We start from the raw sequence: 22,137 nt of genomic DNA, 5'->3' as shown, positions 1-22,137 counted from the left end.
ATACATTTAAGTGGATAAAATTACCAAGGTTATCAGGTTTACATCGATGTGTATATGATAGATGGCAATGATCACAGTCACAAAGGTCATAATTTTTCATCTATCAGCCTACAAAATCAGAAGTACCATTTTCTTTTTTAGGGAGTCCAGGTATACAGGAAATATTCAAAATGTTATTATTTTGGAGATCAGGCTGACATTGTACATTGGAATTTCTGGCTTCAAATTCTTTTTCTTTTTTTTAAATTTTTCCTTCCAACTTTTATTTTAGATTCAAGGAGTACCTCTGCCAATTTGTTACAGGGTAAATTTTGTGTCACAGGGGTTTGGTGTACGGATTATTTTATCACCTAGTTGATAAGTATAGTACTCAATAAGTAGTTTTTTATCCTCACCCTCAATCCAACCTCCATGCTCAAGTAGGCCCCAGTGTCTGTTGTTCCCTTCTTTGTGTCCATGTGTACACAATGTTTAGCTTCCACTTATAAATGAGAACATGAAGTATTTGGTTTTCTGTTCCTGCTTTAAGTTAATTTGCTTAGGATAATGGCCTCTAGTTCCATCCATGTTGCTGCAAAAGACATGATTTCATTCTTTGCAAATGATTTTTCTTTATTTCTTTTTGTTGTTTATTTCCTTTAACTTAGGTATGTGATGTTCTCAGTATATAGGAAGCAGAACAAAATTCAGGTCCCTTTGTCTTCTTTTTCTTCTTGTTTTTTTTAGAGATACTTTTCTCTTTCAACAGAATGTGACATTCAGGATAGGACCTGTGGTGTTTCTGTTTCATTTCTGACTCTTCCACAGTCCCAAATGCCACTGGACTCCAAGCAGGCATGACCCAGGCCCTTGTGGAAAGCATTTATCAGGCTAACCACACTACTTTTTAAGTTTGGTAGGGGATTTCAAGGTGAAAGGAGCATATAGTGGAAATGTCAGAATTTCTCTGATTGATGTTCCCAGAGGCCCCTCATCATTTGAGTCTTTCTAAAGCTGGTGCCTCTCCAGGATGCATTGAGGACTCTAAACCTGGCTCGCAGCCCTTTGTCGAAGCCCAGTTTCCACTGGAATGTACCAAGGTTTCTGGGCAGTTTTGAGAGCCCAGTAAAGTTGGTTACGATAAACTTACAATCACGCCAATCTGCAATTGTAGGGTTACGATGGCAGGGCAGAAAGGATGTTTAGAAAGAAACTTTTGTTGGAAAAAAAGGTTGTTGGGGATATTGACGTGAGAATTCTGAGATAATTCATTATATCTATGTAGAAATATGTTGGTGTGTGTATATATATGTATATGTGTATATATGTAGTATATGATGTGTATATGTAGTATATGATATGTAACATAAATATTATACAGACGTATATAAGGTATTTGTATTATATAAAGAGATAAATATGTGAAACCAAAGAAAATGACTGAGGCAAGTCTCAATCCATTTAGAGGTTTATTTTGCCAAGGTTGAGGACACATGCCTAGGAGAAAGAGACACAGTCACAATAGAACGCATGGCCTGTACTTCTGAAGAGGATTGTGAGGGCTTCAATGATCAAAGGGGAAAAGTGGGCAGGAGGGGAAAGGGGAAAGAAAAAAAGAGGTAGGATATGATCACATTCTTGTGAGGCTTTGATTAGGCTACTGAATCCAGTATGTTGCGGGTGAAAAGGGTTGGTTAGAGGGAGCAATCTATGTATTTCACACTCATTAAATCTGCACTTGACATAAGGTAAGCATAAAGTAGAGGAAGCAGTCAAATAAGCGTTTGTTTCAGGGTGGATGCGGGGATGATTTCTAGTTTCCTCTTAACATGAACCTATGAAGACAGGCTGTTAATTTACATTGTCAGGCTGAGGGAGGCCTTCTGTGGAGACATATAGCCTTCTTTCTGTAACTATGTTTAGGAACAAAAGGAAAGGCAGATATGTGTGTGTAATTTAGCTTTGAAGCTTAACTTTTCCCTTTCGGCATAGTAAATTTGGGATCCTGAGATTTTCTTCTTTTTTTTTCACATATATACACACAACACACACACACCCACACACACACACACATATATATACACACTATATATCACTTTAACCTTCTTTTCTTTTAAAGCTCTTTGTATAAAATATAGTTCTTAAAGTTAATCATTTCAACCTTACTAATGTGAAAAATCTCAATATCTAAATATTTCCATCACATCTACCATTCAAAATATAATTGTCTCTTAATATACGTATGTCACTAACTGCTAAAAAAAATTTAAAAAATTATTTGTGGGGTAAAAAAAAAAAGACCCCACAAATAATTAGATTGTTTCAAGTTCATGGTAACCAACTTTATCTGGGTATTCACAAAACCCCAAAATAGGCCGGGTGCGGTGGCTCATGCCTGTAATCTAAGCACTTTGGGAGGCTGAGGTGGGCAGATCACTTGAGGTCAGGAGTTCGAGACCAGCCTGGCCAACATGGTGAAACCCCGTCTCCAATAAAAACACAAAAATTAGCGGGGTGTGGTGGCGGGTGCCTGTAATCCCAGCTATTCAGGATATTGAGGCAGGAGAAATGCTTGAACCTGGGAGACAGAGGTTGTAGTGAGCCAACATCGTACCACTGCACTCCAGCCTGAGTGACAGAGTGAAACTCTGTCTTAAAATAAAATAAAATAAACAAAATACTCCAAAATATTTTTACACTTGTCTCTCTTTAATTGAGCAGGGATATTATGTTAAAAAAGTGTAATAATTACAACAATAATATTTGACCTCCTTGTCTGACTATATTGTTCGGATTCTTTCCTCTAAGCTGTAGTAAAGCTCTTTTGTCACTTTCTGCAGCTCCCCAGGAAGAAGAATTTCCTAGCTTGATTTTGAAGATTTGACCTGTGGAAGGGTAACATGAGATGGATTTTGCCTACCTTATTTCTTCTTACTCACCCGAGCATGGTGCTCTTACCAGCTTTCTCTCTGCCATCTAGGGCTCATTTCCATATTCAAGTAGGGAAATCAAATCTGATAGGATGGGAAATATAGAAGTTTATGCTCTGCCTTCTCTAATTTTAGGGAGAATCCTGTTGATCTCAACAATGTAGTGAAAGTCCTAGACATTGTAAAAGCAAGAAAATGAATGTACCCTGATTGGAAAACTGTTACTATTTGAATTGTGTCCTCCCGAAAATTCATATGTTGATGCCCTAACCCTCCATACCTCAGAATGTAACTTTACTTAGGAGTAGGGTAGATGCAGATATAATTTGTTAAATTAAGATGTGGTCTTATTGGAGCATGACGAGTTCCTAAACCTGGATTCCTTATATAAAGAATAATTTGAATACAGAGATACATACACAAGAATGCCATGTAGACAAAGCAGAGAGCAAGGTGATGCATTTAAAAGTCAAGGTTTCCAGCCAATCACCAGAAGGTAAGAGAGAGACATGAGACAAATTCTCTCTCATGGCCAACAGAAAGAGCCAAACACCTTAAACTTGGGCTTCTAACCAGAACTGTAACACAACAAATTACTGTTGTTTGATCGCTTAGTTTATAGTACTTAATTATCCGAGTACTGGAAAATGAATACACCAATAAATACACTTTAATTCGTTGATTTTTTTTTTTTTTTTTTTGGAGATATAGTCTCACTACGTTGCCTAGGCTGGAGTGCAGTTGTGCAATCTCAGCTTACTGTAAACTCCAGTATCTGGGTTCAAGAGATTCTCCTGCCTCAGTCTCCCAAGTAGCTGGGATTACAGGTGCCTGCCACCATGTTAATCTATTATTATATGTCATCATCTGTAAATAGTTATACTTCATATGCACCAGTGAGCTTTTAAATAGTTTTAATGAAATCGTTTATCTAGACACTTACCCGAAGGGTAGCCTTATATTTATGTAAAGATAGATCAATACATTATTGAAAAACCAGAAATAGCTTTAAGTGTTTCAGTAATTGATTTCCTTTTTTTTTAAGAGATGGGGTCTTGCTATGTTGCCCAGCAGACTGGTCTCAAACTCCTAGGTTCAAGCTATTCACCGCCTTGGCCTCCCAAAGTGCTAGGATTACAGGTGTGAGTTACCACACCCTGCCAGTAATTAATTTTCAATAGAAGAATCAATTCTATTCAGTGACAGAACAATGTTTTTATGGTGCTAGAACAATTGGATATCTGTCTGAAAAAACAAAGTGAAACTCACCTTCTACCTCAAAGTAAAATATCTTTACTTGAGGCGTAAAATAAACCTAAATTTGAAAGCTAAAGCAATACAGCTTCTTTAAAAAAGTACAGCAATATTTTCATGAACTTGGGGAAAGCAGATTTCTTATACGGGACACAAAAGTCATTAGCCACAATAGAAAAGAAGATCAACAATTGATCGTCATCAAAATGAAAAAATACTACTTCAAAAGAGACCAACACAAGTGAAAAGTCAAGTCACAGACAGAGAAAACATTCAGAATGCAAATATCTGACAAAGAAAGCCCCATAATCAATAAAAAGGACAACCAACTCATGAAAAATACAAGCAAATGGTTTAAACAGGCCCTGTACAACAAGAGGAAGAAAAATGGCCAATGAACATATGAAAAGGTTTATTATTATTATTCAACATTATTATTCATTAGGGAAATGAAAGTTTAAACTGTAACAATTTAACAATATAAACCTAATTAAAACAGCTAAATTAAGTGCACTGAAAACACTAAGTATTGGTAAAAATGAGGAGCAATTGGAGCACTCATAAATTGAATCTCTTTAGCAATTTTTAATAAAACTACAACTCCTTTTGAATAAGCAATTTCACTTCTAGTTGCATACTTCAAATAAATGGTTTATACATCCACCAAAAATGTCTGAAGATGCTTATAGCAGCTGTATTCATAACACCTAAAATGTGGAAACAACCCAAATATCTGTCAATCAAAGATTAAACAAAATTTGCCACACTTATGCAATAGAATGCTGTTCATCAAAAATAAAAAAGAATGAAGAACTGAAAAAAAGCAAATACAGAAATAGTATTGTGGAAGTATGAAGCACATGATGAAGAGTAAATAAGGAGCAGAATCTAATGCTTTAATATAGTTGGGGGAAAGATGACCTACAAAAAAACCCAGTAAAATTCGTTTTAGTCTACGCAGACTTAACAGTGAATTGGTGAGATTTTCAAACAGTTTCTACAAACCAGGTTGTGTTCTAAGGGTTATTATGCTCTAAGTAGTTTTTTTCTGAGCATTTAAAAGGGTTAGTTTAATACAGTGGATAAAACTACTGGCTCTGTAGCCAGCAAGGAGAACCGGTAGCCTTATCCACTGTATTAAGAAACTAACCCTTAAAAATGTTTAGAGAAAATTAGAGCACAGTAATTCTGCATATAGTTGTGAACCAAAAGTATCCGAGACAGGTCTCAATCAATGTAGAAAATTTATTTTGCCAAGGTTAAGAACACACCTGTGGCACAGCTTCAGGAGGTCCTGATGACTTGTGCCCAACATAGTCGGGGTACAGCTTGCTTTTATACATTTTAGGGAGGCATGAGACATCAATCAATAAGTTTAAGATATATATTTTATTGGTCTGGACAGGCAGGACAACTCAAAGTAGGAGCTTCCAGGTCATGGGAAGATAAGATACAAAAGATTGCATTCTTTTGATCAACCTTTCACTAAATACACAATTTACACATGAGGGAGTGGGTAGGGGAGTAGTCACTTATGCCTTAGTCTGACTCAGTGAATCTGCATTTTTACATAAGCAATAGGGCAGATGTGCATTTGTCTCAGGTGAGCAAAGGGATGACTTCCAGTTCTGTTCCTTTTTTCACAGCCTTGAAGATAAGCTATCAATTTTCATTGCCAGGGTGAAATTCAGCAGAACTGTTTTAGGGTAAAGATCTTGCGGCCCACAGAGAAGGCAGGTATGTAGTTTTTTTTAACGTTGTAGCTACCTTTTACAGGAATAAAATGGGAGGCAGGTTTGCCTGATACAGTTCCCAGCCTGACTTTTTCTTTTGGCTTAGTGATTTTGGGGTCTCTAGATTTATTTATTTTTCACATAGTCAGTACAGCAATGAAGTATAACAAAAAAAAAAAGAAAGAAGTTTTAGACAGGGAACACAGCAAATTTATCATTTACATACTTTTTTTGAAATGAAAAATCCTGGAATATATGCTTTAGCAAATGAAATTGGTATATAATAAATTTCAACAATTGATAACCGAGTATAAATTAAAACTACTTATGGATGCTATGTAAAATAATTCCAGGACTACAACAATCGGACATGCCTCAAGAAACGCAGAACATATTAGAATGTTGCACAAAATATGGCCTCAGATATGAGTGATGTCAGAAATTCAGAATTCAGGCTCCATTTCAGTCCTTACGAGTCAGAATTTTCATTTTAACAAGATCTTGAGGATATTTACATGTTCACTCAATTTTACAAGCATTTAATTTTCCTTATGAACAAATAACTGTAATTTGAGATCTTTCTACTTTTTTTGACGTAGGCTTTTATTGCTATAAACGTCCCTCCCATACCGCTTTTGCTGTCCCATAGGTATTTGTATATTGTACTTCCATTTTCATTTGTCTAAATAAATTTTTTAATTTTTCTGTTGATTTTTTATCAACTTATTGGTTGTTCAGGAAGATGTTTAATTTCCATGTATTTGTATTTTCCACGGTTTCTCTATATTGATTTCTAGTTTTATACCATTGTTTTCAGAAATAATACTTGATATGATTTTGATCTTCTCAAATTTGTTAAGATTGGTTCTGTGGCCTAACAGATGATCTGTCCTGGAGAATGTTTCATATGCAATCTAGAAGAATATGCATTCTGCAACTGCTGGATGAAATGTCTGTTAGGTCCGTTTGGTCTAGAGTGTAATTTAAATCCAATGTTTCTTTATTGGTTTTCCGTCTGGGTGATTTGTTCATGAAGTCCTCTACTATTATTATTGCAGTTCCTCTCTTTAAGTCATTTGTGAGATAATCTTAAAAAAAAAAAAAAAAAAAAAGCTTTTCTTTTTTCGGTCATCAGACAAAACGAAAGATAATTTAAATTCTAGAGACAACATAAAAGTTGTTCCAGAAACTATGGTCCAAAATAAACAGAAAATTGACGTGATTATGGACCACTGAATTAATATTAAAGGAAATAATTGATTTTCTTTTGATGAATGGGTGCCTTTTTTTTTTTTTTTTTTTGAGACGGAGTCTCGCCCTATTAACCAGGCGGGAGTGCAGTGGCGCTATCTCGGCTCACTGCAAGCTCCGCCTCCCAGGTTCACGCCATTCTCCTGGCTCAGCCTCCAGAGTAGCTGGGACTACAGGCGCCCGTCACCACGCCCGGCTAATTTTTTGTATTTTCAATAGGGACGGGGTTTCACCGTGTTAGCCGGGATGGTCTCGATCTCCTGAGCTCGTGATCTGCCTGCCTCGGCCTCCCAAAGTGCTGGGATTACAGGCGTGAGCCACCGCGCCCGGCCGAGGTGCCTTCTTTTATAGTGGCATGTTTAGTGACATAGGATGATGTGTCATTATTTTTCTAATCATACCATATATGTATGTATTCCGTGTTGAATAATTATTTAATTATATTTTAATAATTTTTTTGTTGCTTTTGAAGCTCGAATAACCTAAACAAATATATAATCATAGCTATAAAATTGTATGTAAATTTTTATATATGGCCTAGGAAAGTATTATACTACAGGGGACTAAATTTGGGAAAGGAGAGGGAAGAGAAGAAGGAAAGTGTAAGGGCATTTATTCCTTGCACTCTGCGTAGCAGGAAGTAGAGTTTAAAGTTAATGGAGGTTGAGCATGGTGATTTACGCCTGTAATTTCAGCACTTTGGGAGGCCAACGCTGGAGGATATCTTGAGCCTAGGAGTTTGAGACCGGACTGGACAATGTAATGGGACCCCTTCTCTACAAAATAAATAAATACATAAAGACAGATGTGGCGGTATGCACCTGTAGTCCAAGTTGCTAGGGATGCTGAGGTGGAAGGATTGCTTGAGCTTGGGAGGTCAAGGCTGCAGTGAGCCATGATTGTGCCATTGCACTGCAGTCTGGAGTGAGACTGGAGTGAGACTGCATCTTAAAAAACAAACAAACAAACAATCAACAAATGAAAATCTACAAAACTTTTTCATATTTTGGGGAAAAAATGGAAAAAAAATTTATATCCATTTAAAATATTATAAAGATAATACAATAATTAAAAGGAAGCTGTAAACATATTATTTGGATCTGCTTCAGTCTACTGTGAGGAATCTCCTGGGAATTTCTAGTCAGTACACTTAGGGTCGAGTCCCAAGTGTCTGTTGGCAGCACGGTTGGGTTATATGCAGGGCTTCTTAGGGAAGGCCAGGTCTAAGAGACATCTACAAATACACTTGGCTGGACAGTGAGTAGAAAGGGCACGTCTTCCTCTGTTGGGAGCCAAGTAAGGTATAAGAGTGTGAGAAAAAGCAGACTAAGAAGGCAGAGACTGTTGAGGCCTAAACTGGTGGCAAGAGAGAGTAGAAAGGGAGGAATGGGGAGTGGAGAGGCAAGTGCTCAGAGGCAAAGGACTGCAAATCAGGGGTAGAAATATTGGGAAGCAGGGTTCAGAGTGACAGGCTCAGATTAAAGGGTGTGGGAATTAGTGATATATCAGCAAGTAGTTTGCTAACAAATATTTCTTCTGGGCTAGATAAGTTTGAAAAGAAAGAAATAATCTCTTCTTTAACATTTGTAGAACTCAAAAATCAAAACACATACTCTTGTTTGCTTTATTGGTAAATATTTTTTCCATCATTACCATTTCTTCTATGCTAGATTTTATTTTTTAGGCTAGTTTGGTGATTGATGTTTTCTTATAAAATCATCTATTTTATATATGCCATCAAACATATTATCATAATTTTGCATAGTATTCATTATATTTAAAGTTATATTTCTCTAATCATAGCTTTACTATTATTTTCATTTTTCATCCTTTTTGTAAAATGTTCTTGACTGTCTTTGAAAAAAGATTCATTATATTCTTTTTAAATAATCAACTTTGGTTTTATTTTTAACTCATTCATTTATGCCTTTCATGTTTGTTAATTGCTTCTTTTGACATTTATTTAATTATAATCCTAGCTTCTTAAACTGAGAACTTAGAAACTTAATATTTTTCCAGCATTTTTCCTATAGTCTTCAAGCTATAAGTTGTTTTGGATGTCATCTTGCCTCACAGTTTCTGCTATGTGATATTATCATTGTTATTCAGTTTAAAAGATTGTTTTTCTCATTTATGTGTTTCTAGAATAGAGAAAGTACTTAATAAATGGATGCTGTTATTGCTTTTGGAGTCTTTCATTTTATATTATTATATTAATGTTACTATATTAATAAAATACAGTATTAGGCTAATTCAATAGTCCAGGTTAGACAGTGAGTTGATTTGGAAAAGAGTATTTTGTGCTCAGATAAAGACAAGTTGGAAGAATAAAGAGAGATATTAGAGGTTGAATAGAAAAGATTGGAACAGGTGTTGGTTAAAAAATAAGAGCACAGGATGACTCCTAGATTTCTGATTTAGAAAATTGGGTCATTTTTATGAAAGTTATAAGCTTTATACAGAAGATGGTATAGGAGGAAAAACAGTTGTAAGAGAACATAATCAATTTGGTTTTGAAGATATGAGGTTTTTTTATTTACCCACGAAAAATCTAGATGGAAATGTCCAGAATAAAGTTTTATCTTCAGACATGGAACCTGAACGCCAAAACTGATTTTCAGAAATTCTTTTGAAATTTATTATTGTATAGGTGAAATATGAGGCTGTGAAAATGGGGGAGATAATTTTACAAGTGACTTGAGAATAGGCAAAGGGTACATCTCTAAAGAATGCCAAATACAAGGTTGGAAAACATAAGGTACCCTGAAGGGACGGGGGAAAGAAATAAGAAAACTGAGAATAGTCAGATAAAGAGCTGACTAGTGGGAGAATATTAAGAGAGATTGGTATCATAAAATATTTTGTTGAATCATCAACAAAATATGTGTTGTTGAAAGAATTAGATGGTCACTGAAATGAGTCAACTGATTTTTTTTGTTTTTTTTTTTTTGTTTTTTTCTTTTTGAGACAGAGTTTCTCTCTGTCACTCAGGCTGGAGTACAGTGACACAACCATGACTCACTGCAATCTTGACTTCTGGGCTCAAGAAATTCTCCTACTTCAGCTTACCAGGTAGTTGGGACCCACAGGCATGTACCACCTTGCCTGGCTAATTTGTAAACTTTTTTGTAGAGATGGGGTTTCCCTATGTTACCCATGCTGTCTTGAACTCCTGGGCTCAAGTGATCCTCCCGCCTCAGCCTCCCAAAGTGTTGGGATAACAGGCGTGAGCCCTGTGCCTGGCCTCAACTGAATTTGACAGTTCCATTTTGGTGTTATTTTCCATAGTGGATATAGCCTGGATACCTGATTTTCTTGGCCCTTTGCATATAGGAACTATCAATATTAAGACTACTTTCCAGAGAAGCCGAAAGAGCTTCATATCTCCACAATTCACATGGAATTAACATTTGACACATCAGACTCCCCTCCAAAGATGCCACACTGACCATAGTATGTCTCCTTAAAATCATATACCTGGATGGAGCCTTTGTCAGACTGGTTTAGAAATTCCTTTTATGCATTCCTCAGCTTTATGGAGTGAAGGCATTGAGGTTAGACATGCAGGTTTCATCCTCAGTTCTTCTACTGCCTAACTGCATAATTTGGGGCAAATTAATCAATGTAAATATCAGCTTCTTCATATGTTTATTAGGGATAAGAAATTTATTTTCTTTGTTGAATAATTATAAAGATTGGATCATATTATGGATATGAAGATAATTGTGTCTGGCACATGGCACATGTTCAAGAAATGCCGGCTATTGTGTTTTTTTGAATTTTGATACTAGCTTGTGGTATTATTTATCATAGTGTAGTGCTTAATTTATTGTAGTAAAATTATGGCAAGATTTGCCTTTTTTCCTCCATTCCTTCCCTTTCTTCTTTCCCTTCTTCCCCACTCCCTCCCTTCTTCCTCCGATTCCTCCTCCTCCTCTTGCTCTTTCTTCCTCTTCCCCCTTCTGCTCTTACCTGCCTCCACCTTCACTAGTCTTTCTCTTTCTCCTCCTTCTTTTCTTCCTCCTCTGTCATCTTTGTCTCTCTCTTTTCTCCAACTTTCTTACTGTTGTGCTTTCTCTCAATATTTAGGCATTGCTTTATAAAGATAACATTGGATGATTTTTGCTGAGTCTTAGTTTGCTCATCTGCAAAATTCATGTACGATCTATCTCCAAGAGTTGGTGTATGGATGAAATTATATAATGCATATAAAATGTCAACAACACAGCGAGCTCCAAACAAGTGGGATCAATATTTATTTTTCTTAGGGTGTTTTTTTGGACCACCCTATTACCACATATGTGGGCCTGTGTGTCCCAGGGATGTTTTTGGCATTCTTCTGGATATTTTCAAAGGAAGTATAAAAACATTCACATTTCAAACATGACTTAGTTTGCTCAGTGTTTTATTCCAGAATCAAAATTTATTTTGAACAAGTACTGGGAACCAGATTTCTCATAATATTGTTTAGGTATTTTACTAGGGATTTATATTGGCAGACATAACTTAATTGTAATGTTTATTGCTACTAAGGAGAATTATAGACTTAATATACTTAAGAAAATTTGATGTGGCACTGTTCAGGGAATTCACTTTTCTCAATAAATGTGAAACACTGACAGACTTGGAGAGAAATGTGCAGCTCTGGGAAACTAAAATAAAATTCAAGTTATTTGAAAATTAGAAATAATAACTCGGTGAGTCTTGAAGTGCCAAAGAGATGTTATAAGTGATAAGCTACGTATTATGTGTTATGTTAAATGACTGAAACATCCCTGTCTTCTCAGTCTTTCCCTATGTTGGTCCTCAATAATAGCAATGCTCAGCCTCTGATCTTTTTCCTGACTGGCATTCCAGGCCTGAAAGCCACCCAGTACTGGATCTCTATCCCTTTTTGTCTCCTGTATGTTGTCGCCCTCTCTGGAAATAGCATGATCCTGTTTGTGGTCCTCTGTGAACAGAGCCTCCATAAGCCTATGTATTGTTTCCTCTCTATGCTTTCAGTCACAGACCTGAGCTTGTCCCTGTGTACACTTTCTACTACCTTTGGTGTCTTCTGGTTTGAAGCCCAAGAAATCAGCCTAAATACCTGCATTGCTCAGATGTTCTTTCTACATGGATTTACTTTCATAGAGTCTGGGGTTCTACTAGCCGTGGCCTTTGATCGTTTTGTGACCATCTGTGACCCACTGAGATACACTACCATTTTTACCAATGCCCGAATTGCCAAGATTGGGATAAGCATGTTGATAAGAAATGTTGCCGTCAGGTTGCCAGTTGTGGTCTTTGTGAAGAGGTTGTCCTTCTGCAGTTCTATGGTCCTTTCACATTCTTACTGCTACCATGTTGATCTCATCCAACTCTCCTGCACAGACAACAGGATCAACAGCATCCTTGGTCTGTTTGCGCTTTTCTCCACTACAGGGTTTGACTGCCCTTGTATATCCTGATATACAATATCCTGCTCTCCTATATCCTGATCATTCGATCTGTCCTCAGCATCGCTTCCTCAGAAGAGAGGCAGAAAGCCTTCAACACCTGCACATCCCACATCAGTGCTGTTGCCATCTTCTACATCCCTCTCATCAGTTTGTCTCTTGTCCATCACTATGGCCATTCAGCACCTCCATTTGTCCACACCATCATGGCCAATGTATTTCTGCTAATCCCTCCTGTGCTCAACCCTATTATCTACAGTGTGAAGACTAAGCAGATTCGAAAGGCCATTATCAAGGTCTTAATTCAGAAGCAGTTTCAAATCTAATCATCAGTTATTTCTGATTAGAGATAAAGCCATTTATTTACTAAGTGCTTTGCTAGAATGGAGTAATTGTCCCAGAGTGCCCAAACACGCCTTCAACAGTCCAAACTAAGCAACTTACAGGTTATGTGACATTTATTTAGTCAACTTCTTTGTCAATAAATTCATGTCATTGCCAACTAAATTATGATTTTTTATTTCAATATGAAGTGAAGAGATATACATAAACAATTAATTATATGTGTAAGCAGTATGAAAGCTACATAAAGTATTAATTCAGGCTCTGTGTACAATTATAAAAGTTCACATTTAATGTGAGAAACTTTCTAAATAATTCAGTTATTTTCTGAATGACTCACAGAAAACACTTTAATTAGTTTCTTTTCTTGAAATTCTTGATTATTTGTGCAATTCCAAAATAGACATTTTATAGGGTGATCCTAAAATACACATCAATGTAATTCCACGTTGGGTCTTATCTAGATGGAATTATTTTGCCCTTTATTATGTGCAGGGGCTGCCTAATGTAAATGCAAGTTACCATATTATGTGCTCAGCATCAGTTACTGCTGCTGTTAGCTGAAGAGTTGAAAGTTGATAATTACATTGTTAACATTCTAGGAGTAAGGATAACACTATTTTTCATTCTTTTTTAAACCAAGAGTTGCCTTGGTATAAGAGAACCTATACTTTTGGCTCACGTTTCTCTCTATCTCTGATTTTATGGCTTCATTTATGGGATCATTGGACTAGCAATGGCAGAGCAAAGGCTGGCTGATATCCACACATACATACTTTTTAGATATATTTATAGCTGGTTATTGAGTCCCTCCTCTGAAGTGAATACTCTCTAGTGAATATTAACATGAGACACAGAACTTTTCATCCTTTGTGTCCACTTCAATAGCACATCACACACAGACTTTCTCACATCTCTTCTAACAAAGTTGCTAGTTCCATCTACTGACAAATTATTCAGGCCTTTCAGCAAAGTCCACTAGTCCATGTATATCCACAGACTTCAGACAACTTCTCCTCCAAACAAAGTTAACAACCAAGAGTGCTATTCACAACTCTGCCCTTTGAAAGTGTTTTCCTTCACCACTCTCCTTTATGCCATTCAAATGTAGTGCTGTTGTGCCACTGCACACAATTTTTGGTTAGCATCAACTTGTCTACCAATCTATTCATGAACCAAGCCTGAGTATTTTCCTCCTTTTCCAGAAACTTATCAAAAAAACCCCAGTGAGGCCATGGATGTGAATTAATGAAGAGACATTCATACAACAGTGACAACTGTCATACGATTCTGGGCCAACTATTCACATAAATTATTTGTGCTTTTTGACCTTGTGCATCATTATACATACAATAATTGCTCAAATGTCTCAGATAGGATAACAACATAAGAATTTTTCCTGTTGCTAAGTATATTATCCTCAATTATATGATTAAGCATCTGAAGAATAACCACAAGTAAAGCCAAAACATTATTGGGCTGACTATGAGATAAACGTTCATAACTCCATTAATCACTCTCAGTAATCTTATAAGTTAACCAAAAGAGAACATGATGACATGTTTGAGTGAACAAACTCTTTAAGAACTCTTAGATATAACCTTAGATAACCTGTATCTAAGAGTCCTTAAAGAGTTGGATATTCTTCTTTAATGAACAGTTACATTTGTAAATGACCTTAGGTTGCTTGGGGGGAAATCTGGATAATTTTTATTACATACTGGCAGTAACATTGCGGGATGCTTTGTGGGGGAGACTAAGACTCATATTCAATTAACGGGCACTGTACACATGAAGTGACTTACATATTTACACAGGTTAAGGGATCATGGCTTCCCATTATATGGCTGATGTCAGCCTGGTGCTTAGAAGTTCTCTATTGTAAATGTATACTGGGTACATCCTAGAAGATTGTTCATTTAGCTTGTCTCCAGGAAGACTATCATATATTGCAACATATCACACTGGGTCCCATCACTCTGATAGCCATTCTAGCCTTTCTATCCTCTATAAAAACTATACCCACTTATATGATTGTTAAGTACTGCCATGTGGTCTCAGAATTCCTTCATTCTCATTGTTAATAGGAAGCCCATTTCCACAGAAGCATCTTTCATTGTTAGGTGTAGCCTACGGAGTACGGCAACTGCTGACCTTTGAAACGAACCAGACTTCCTCTTCCAAATACATTCTTTGTGGCCTCCATGAAGCCATTTCTCTTCCCTCATGGAGAAAATAATCATGTGGTAAATTCTCTTGTCCCATATGATAATCAGTTCTAACATGTCAGCTTCCCTGATATTTCTATAGTCCACATTTTGCCAAGAATATTTGCCATCTCCACCTAATTTTCTGTGGTCATTATATCCAGTCTTGAAACAACCATCTCAGTAGTGCATTAGCACAGTTTCTGGGTATCCTTGATGTAATATTGCACCTCAAATCATGGGTCAATGCCTTCATGTCAATAAACTTTTCTCTATGTTAATTAATATTCATACTACCACATACTTCCACCGCTGCCTGGATTTAACACCTTCAAGATCCACTCTCCTCATTTGATTCCAGTGAGTCCAATTAAGTAGGTTCTGCAATGTCTTGAGTAAATAAACTATTTTCTTTAAAAATGGGAAATGATAGGGCAGTTCCTTTGGAGGAAAGGTATCAGTTGTGAGGCATCACACTCAGGTTTGGTTTGTGTAAGGTCTCCAGACAGTAATAAATGAATTATCTTTGAAAAGTAAAAAGGGATCTGCTTCTTCTGGCATAAAATATTCAAAAGTTTCAAGATTTGAAGACTTATTCACTCAATTGTCAACATTCCAGGAATGAGGATCTCATCATTTTCCCATTACTGTATTTCTAGACTTTTTCAAGGTTTTTGACTTTATCACAGAACATCTGTTAAAACTGAGCAGTCTGCCTTGCAGCTCTGCCACCCTTTTAGTTAAATCCTTTGCCTGATTTTTAGAGCTGTATAATCTATGTCTGAATGAGATAAAGGTTTCTGTCAGTGTTCCTACAGAGAACATTTGATTTTTGTGGCATACCCTGCATTGTGAGTTGGATGTCCCAATCTGATTAGCTCTTACTTCAAGATTTCTGAGGCAGATAATAAAATCAGCCCATTCTATAATCTTTAGATGTTTTAGGTAGAAATGGAGGACTATATTCAAGATCCATAGTTACCATATAACCTAATACTTTACCTTTCACCTGAACTTCAACCAGTCAATCACAAATGAGTGTGTTAGTAATTTGCCATAGAATTTCAAGGATTATTGTCAGCCCTCTGACCACTAGCAATCAGATTTATCAATTGACCATGTTAATGATAATATGCTTCCAGGGACCATGAATGAGGAACAACTGGAGTTAAAGAAGGAGGAAGAATAAGATGATAGAAAACACCTCATTGAGTTTGATGCTGCATTAATCAGGGTTCAATCAAAAGCCAGAAATCATACAATAATTTTAACAGGAAAAATTTAATGTAGAGAATTATTAACAAGGACCTAAAATAGTGGGGAAATTAGCTTGTTAGATAGAATTACAAAGAATTCAGTAGAAACAGCTATAAGAGGCACCCATTACCCCAAGGGCTGGGATAAAGTCCCCAAGGAGGACTCCTTTCCTTACACTAGGCTGAAGTCACAAAAGTGCCTTGTCAGTGAGGTTTTCCATAAATCTGCCCTCTGATAGTTGCAAGAAAGGCCTTCCATAAGAAGGTGCCAAGCCCCAGAACTCTCTAAGTGCAAGGGAAACTGCTGATTGCTGGGCACTGCTGTACCTGGGAACTGGAAAGACTGTTCTTTCTAGGAGTATAATGAATTTCCATGTGTGGCTGTGCCTGGGGTGTCTCCAGCCTGTCTTCTCTGGGTAAGTTGAGTGACTACCTTGCTAGAAGACTAGTCTCATGGGGCCCGTGATGTGCACACACATATTCAGGGATAAGGAGAAGATACAGAAGAAGCTATCTCAGCTGCAGTGCTGGCCTATTATGCCTGTGGTTCCAGGTTATGCCATTACTGTTTCAGTGGAGAGCTGGAGAACAAGTTCAGTGGTGAAATGCTGAAGAAAGCTATGAACTGCTGGAACCGAGCCCTGGAGGAAACACACCGAGTCAAGCAAGAAGAAAATTCGTAATTTGTAGGAGTCTGGTTGGCAAACCACAATAAAACCAGAAAGAGAAAAACCTCTTCTTTTCCTTTCAGTGTGCCTCCACTACCCTCTACTGACAAATCTTAACATTGTACCAGCTGGCAAAACATTATAAGGCCCAACGTCTTCATCACAGAGCAGGTAAAAAGGAATTTGGAGGTTGAGAAATGGCACATCAATAATAATTCAGATACCATTATGGGTGACTATTGCCTAATCCTACAGGGTCACCTCTGAAGCCTTATCAAATATGTCTCAGGATACTCGACCCAGGAAAATAAAAAAGACAGAAACAATTTATCCATTGGATCCTTTTTCCCATTGCTCAAAGTCTACCTCACGAATCCTTAATTCTCCCCATTTCTGGGTTGTACATACATGAATACCAAGTAAGTACATGTAGATATCTCATCATTCAGTGTCAGTCATGGGGCAAGAAACAAGAGATACATGGCACGGGCCTAGGCTGAGATGTTTTCAGATTCTTCCGGTGTACAGCCAGCCAATGACTAAATGGGTCTGATTGCTGCAACAGTGATTGGAAAATGAGGCTAAAATATTTGCAGTGATGCACTAGAAGTAGCGAATTCACAGGGTCAGCTCAAACCTTGATGCTCTATCCTGGAGAGCTTGTAGGTTCATAGAAAATGCAGTCACCTCAGAATGAGGTATGAGCTATTTCTTCTGCTGTACTGGAAATCTATCCTTGTTCTTCTTTGTTATTGTTTTTGGTGCAAGTTCTGTTATGTAATCCCATAAGTCAATTAAAATGATATGCTTACCAACTTGTTTCCTCTTTTTTAAAACTCCAAATAGAGAAGAAAAATGATCCTGAAAAAGATATCCACATGCCAAGTCTTTTAGAAAATATGGGGATAGCTCCAGGGCAATGGAGAAAGTGCTATGAGCACATAAAGTATACAGAAGTGGTCTCAGGAAGGCTGCTGAGAGAAAAATCTTTCTGCAGGAAATATTTATTATTACTAAGTTTACACCCTTTTATGTTAAAATGATGATATTAGCAATAATATTATTATTTATTTATTGTTATTAACAATAAATAAAAAGGAGAAGTAAAGGAAAGCAGAAATGGAGGAGGAAGAGCCAAGGCAGCAAGTCAAATCGGATAAAAAATAGAAGAAAGATAATAGATTTTATTTCATTTTTTTCTTAAAAATCACCTAAATTTAGCCTTTCCAAGTGAGAGTTCTAATTGTTTTGTTCCCTAAAAAAAATAACAAACAAACAAACAAAAAAACCCACAACAAAACAAAAACAAACTTGTAATTTTTTCATAGTTCTAGTTGCTTTTTTGACCTGGTGACCCTGTAGCCTTTTCTAGATCTGAAGACCAATTAATTTTCCACTCAAAATGATGTAGATACATGTCAGGAAGTAACAGAAGGATCTACCATAAGGCAAACATGAGCTATATGATTCCATTATGATTCTGACCTGATGCTGGAAAAAATACATCAACATTAGAAACTTGCACTCCTTTTGGTAATACTCTAGTTAAAATATACATTTTTTTCCGAATGTGAAAAATCAAATTGAATTATGTCTCCTATCTGTGTATGAGAATAGGAATGTGAGGAACTAGTGCTCCTCATTTTTCGAAGCCAGTGTAGACCGAAGAGGTGCTCCTTATTACCTGCTAAAAACTGCTCTAGGTTTAGGTTCAAGGTTTTCTGGAAGTTTACCTCTGAAAGTTTCTGAAAGCTTCTTGTATTGATTATCCCACTCACTGGTGATCCATAGTTGTCCTCTGAACTATAAGCTCAATAAAAGCAATGCATCTATTTTGGTCACCTGTGTTTCTCAATAGTTGGAAACAATACATTGTTCATAATAGGTCATCAGGAAATACATATCAAATAAATGAAAGGTGACGGCAATAGATATGCTGTTTGTGGTAGGTAACATAAGAATTGATGGGGAAAGGAAGAAAGTTTACTTGTACTATCTATTTTAGAAAGCGGGGGGAGATTTTTTTTTTTTTTTTTTTAAATATCAGAAAACATGTTTTCCTAATGGGTGGAGGTTTGAATAAAGATTAAAGTTGGAATGAACAGAATCCTTTAGGATTATCTTCTCTAGTTAGGATAATCTAACTAGGTGTGCAATGCTCTCTTGGTTCGACATTTATGTGCCCCCTTTTCTAGGCATTCATTATATTTTCATAACAGCTGCAATTTTTCCTTTACGAATGCCAGGGCAATAAGTTGAGAAACCTAGGCTGAATATATTGGCTAGAATTAGTGTAGGCCTTCATGGTTATTTTGTTCTGGTCCAGTAATAATAAAGAGGACCATTTCAGAGGATATTCTGTATCGCTTTTGTCTGTCATCCTCAGCAACCAGTTCTAAATGTATTCAGGGCCTAACAAATCTGGTTTCAGTCACCCTCCTGCCCTGGAGTGCCAGGGCTGCATCTGCCCAAGTCTAGTGAAGCCTTGAGTCTAGGGGACCTAAGGCTTTAGGAAAATAATACAGTGTTTAACTAGGACTGATATTTTCCTGAAGGCAGAATATTAGGTATCATAATCCTGACTATATTTCTACTGGCATGATTTTGTAGTAAAAGGCTACTAAATACCAGAAAATTCTGACCTTAAGTAGGGTTCACAGCTTTATCAAAGCTCTACAAATGAGCAAATCTTCAGAGGTGTTAAGCAACTAGGCCCATGTTATAGTATCAGTCTGCTAGTTTACTGGATTCTTTTCTCCAGTTTTCTGCCTGCCCTAACTGATGACTACAGCCCCCAACTCCATCACATCACCTCTTGTATTAACCTGAAGATGAAGTCATCATTGTTGGCTGTCTAAGTTGGTTCATTTATCTGATATACTTTGTTTCAGGCCAATAGTATTTTACTAAATCTTATGCTCTGTTTTCTTTATCTGAAAATCATATGCCCCTGCACAACATACCAGCAGAATTATACAATTTATTTATTTCTAATTTTCAAAGGTAGTGGGCTGAACAATTTCTCTTCTGAATGTGAGGGTCTGAGTTATTAAGCATGTTGTAACCCTGGGTATTACTTTTTGTTTTGTGAGATTAAGTGCCTTTGAGGACCAATAAATGTTACGGGGCTAGACATAAGACAATGCAGAAAGAGGGAGCCTATGATAAATTAGAGACCTTGTCACCTACCTAAAGCCATCACATTAAAAATCTATTTAGACATTGTGATGACCAAACACAACACATTTGCGGGCAGGATTCCACCTCAAGTCTGCCTGTCTCTGACCTCTGTGACTGGCTTATGTTGAGCCTTTTAAGGTATACACTGAATCTTAGATAGAGCCATTGCTGGATTTGGGCTGTCTTTGATAATGCCTTAGAGTGACTGTCCCCAAATCCTGCACCTGTGTGGAAACAGGATCACATCAGTTAAAGCCTTCACTGTGATTCAGAGCCTGCTCACTTAGGAGAGCTCATTATTGAAAGACATTTATGAGACAAATCAAAGCAAAATCAAAACAAAAGTCATTGTTCCCAGGGGACTAGATGTCTATTAATTCTCAAGAGGACATTCCTCTGCTAACAAAGAGTATGAGGATATAAACAAAGGTGCAGATTCCCAACAGAGTGCTGGAACAGAGAAGCTGCAGCAGCTGTAGGATCTGAAGGCTTCCCATTCTTGGTCTGGAATTAGGTAGCTAGAAGCCTGGTAAGTGTTCTGGTGAAAGAAATTGAATTTCCTTAGGATGGTTTTATCTTTTCCAATGAAAACACTGTAGTTTTGTAGACAACCCTATATCTTTCAGAAGAATGGAGGTAAAAATGTTTCATGGGTGTTCAACCTAAGAGATCAAGGTACATTTTGGACAAGGTTTATGGCTGAAAAGACTAGTGTCCTTATGTAGCATGGGGTACTTACTTGTATCTACGTGATGAATACAGTTGAATACAGCAATGTTGTCAGTAGTGACTCATTTATGGAGTTACCGGAGTTAGGTTGGAAGCTTGTCAACAAAGGCCTCAGGCATGAAACCTTGGGAATGGCCCATTTTGAGGGGATTCATTGAAGGGAGAGGGATGTTGTGTTATCACTTTTTTCTCTGTCAGAATTCTGCTCCTCTGACAAGGACAGGTTGTTAGCCACACCATTGGAGCTTTTTATTCTACAGCTCTTGAAAGGAAAGTTACCCGAAGTGTCACTAATGCTGACACTAGGAGTATGAACAGTATCAAACCCAAATTCCAGAGACAGACACCTGCACTGGTCACCATTCTGAAGGGTAGACACAGAGAAGCCAAGTGCAGTAGGAAAAAAGAATCCATGAACAGACAAAGACAAGAGCTATGACCATTCTGAGCAGGGCCAGTAGCAATTGCACTGTAAGGTGGCGAGTACTTTAAACACATACAAATGGCATCTGTGTTATGGGATGCATAACAAGGAAGCGTTGGTCACATATAACACTAAGCCTGCCTCATAGCTCCTAACTCAGGTCAACATGAGGCAAAGGTCCTTAAATTTTTTTTGCAGCATATAGAATAGCTACTATTTCCCCTTTCCTTCACTACTTTCTATTTCTATCCACCACTTTCTAGTTTCTTCTAGCTGAATGCAACCTCCTCTTTACCCTTGCCAAGACATGCTCGGAGACGTTCCATGAAAGGACAAATGATCACACATGGCCATCCTCTCTGCACCACTTAAGGTAGTCTCTTGCTGTCACTAGCCATCTAAGTCATGAGAGCTGGGTCAGAGGAGCTCTTCCTCCTCCGGTCACTGAGGTGCTGTGCTTACTCCCACTGCCCTGCCTCAGGCTACTGTCAAGATCTGGCAAACGGTGTTTGCTACCAGACTTGAAGATCACTCTGAGGTTTTGAGCCTATCTTTTTCTGTGAATACCCGAAAAGTGAATCATTTTACAATGTGTATAATTTTCAGGAACTTATCATCCCTACCACATATGCTTTGTATTCTCTTGTTTTTTATTTTAATAATATCCTTTAAAAATAGAAAAATCCCACATGTTGTATAAAACAGGCCATGGGCTGAGTTTGACTGCATTACAGTTCGCCAACCTC

The 22,137-nt window shown here is 37.3% G+C and overlaps 2 protein-coding genes across 3 annotated transcripts in view; both read left to right on the top strand.

Annotated features, from left to right (window-relative positions):
- The window catches only part of LOC105468643 (matrix metallopeptidase 26), a 363,923-nt gene that overhangs the window by 120,387 nt on the left and 221,399 nt on the right, over window positions 1-22,137 (top strand). The gene's annotated exons all lie outside the window — the stretch shown is intronic.
- Window positions 11,908-12,911, top strand: LOC105468924 (olfactory receptor 51F2). The gene is given in 2 exon segments (XM_011719417.2): window positions 11,908-12,603; window positions 12,606-12,911. Coding segments are annotated over 2 exon segments (1,002 nt in total).

This window comes from Macaca nemestrina, chromosome 12 (genome assembly GCF_043159975.1).
Source record: "Macaca nemestrina isolate mMacNem1 chromosome 12, mMacNem.hap1, whole genome shotgun sequence".
Classification (NCBI taxonomy): Eukaryota; Metazoa; Chordata; class Mammalia; order Primates; family Cercopithecidae; genus Macaca; species Macaca nemestrina.
This window is presented reverse-complemented; position numbering and strand designations above follow the sequence as displayed.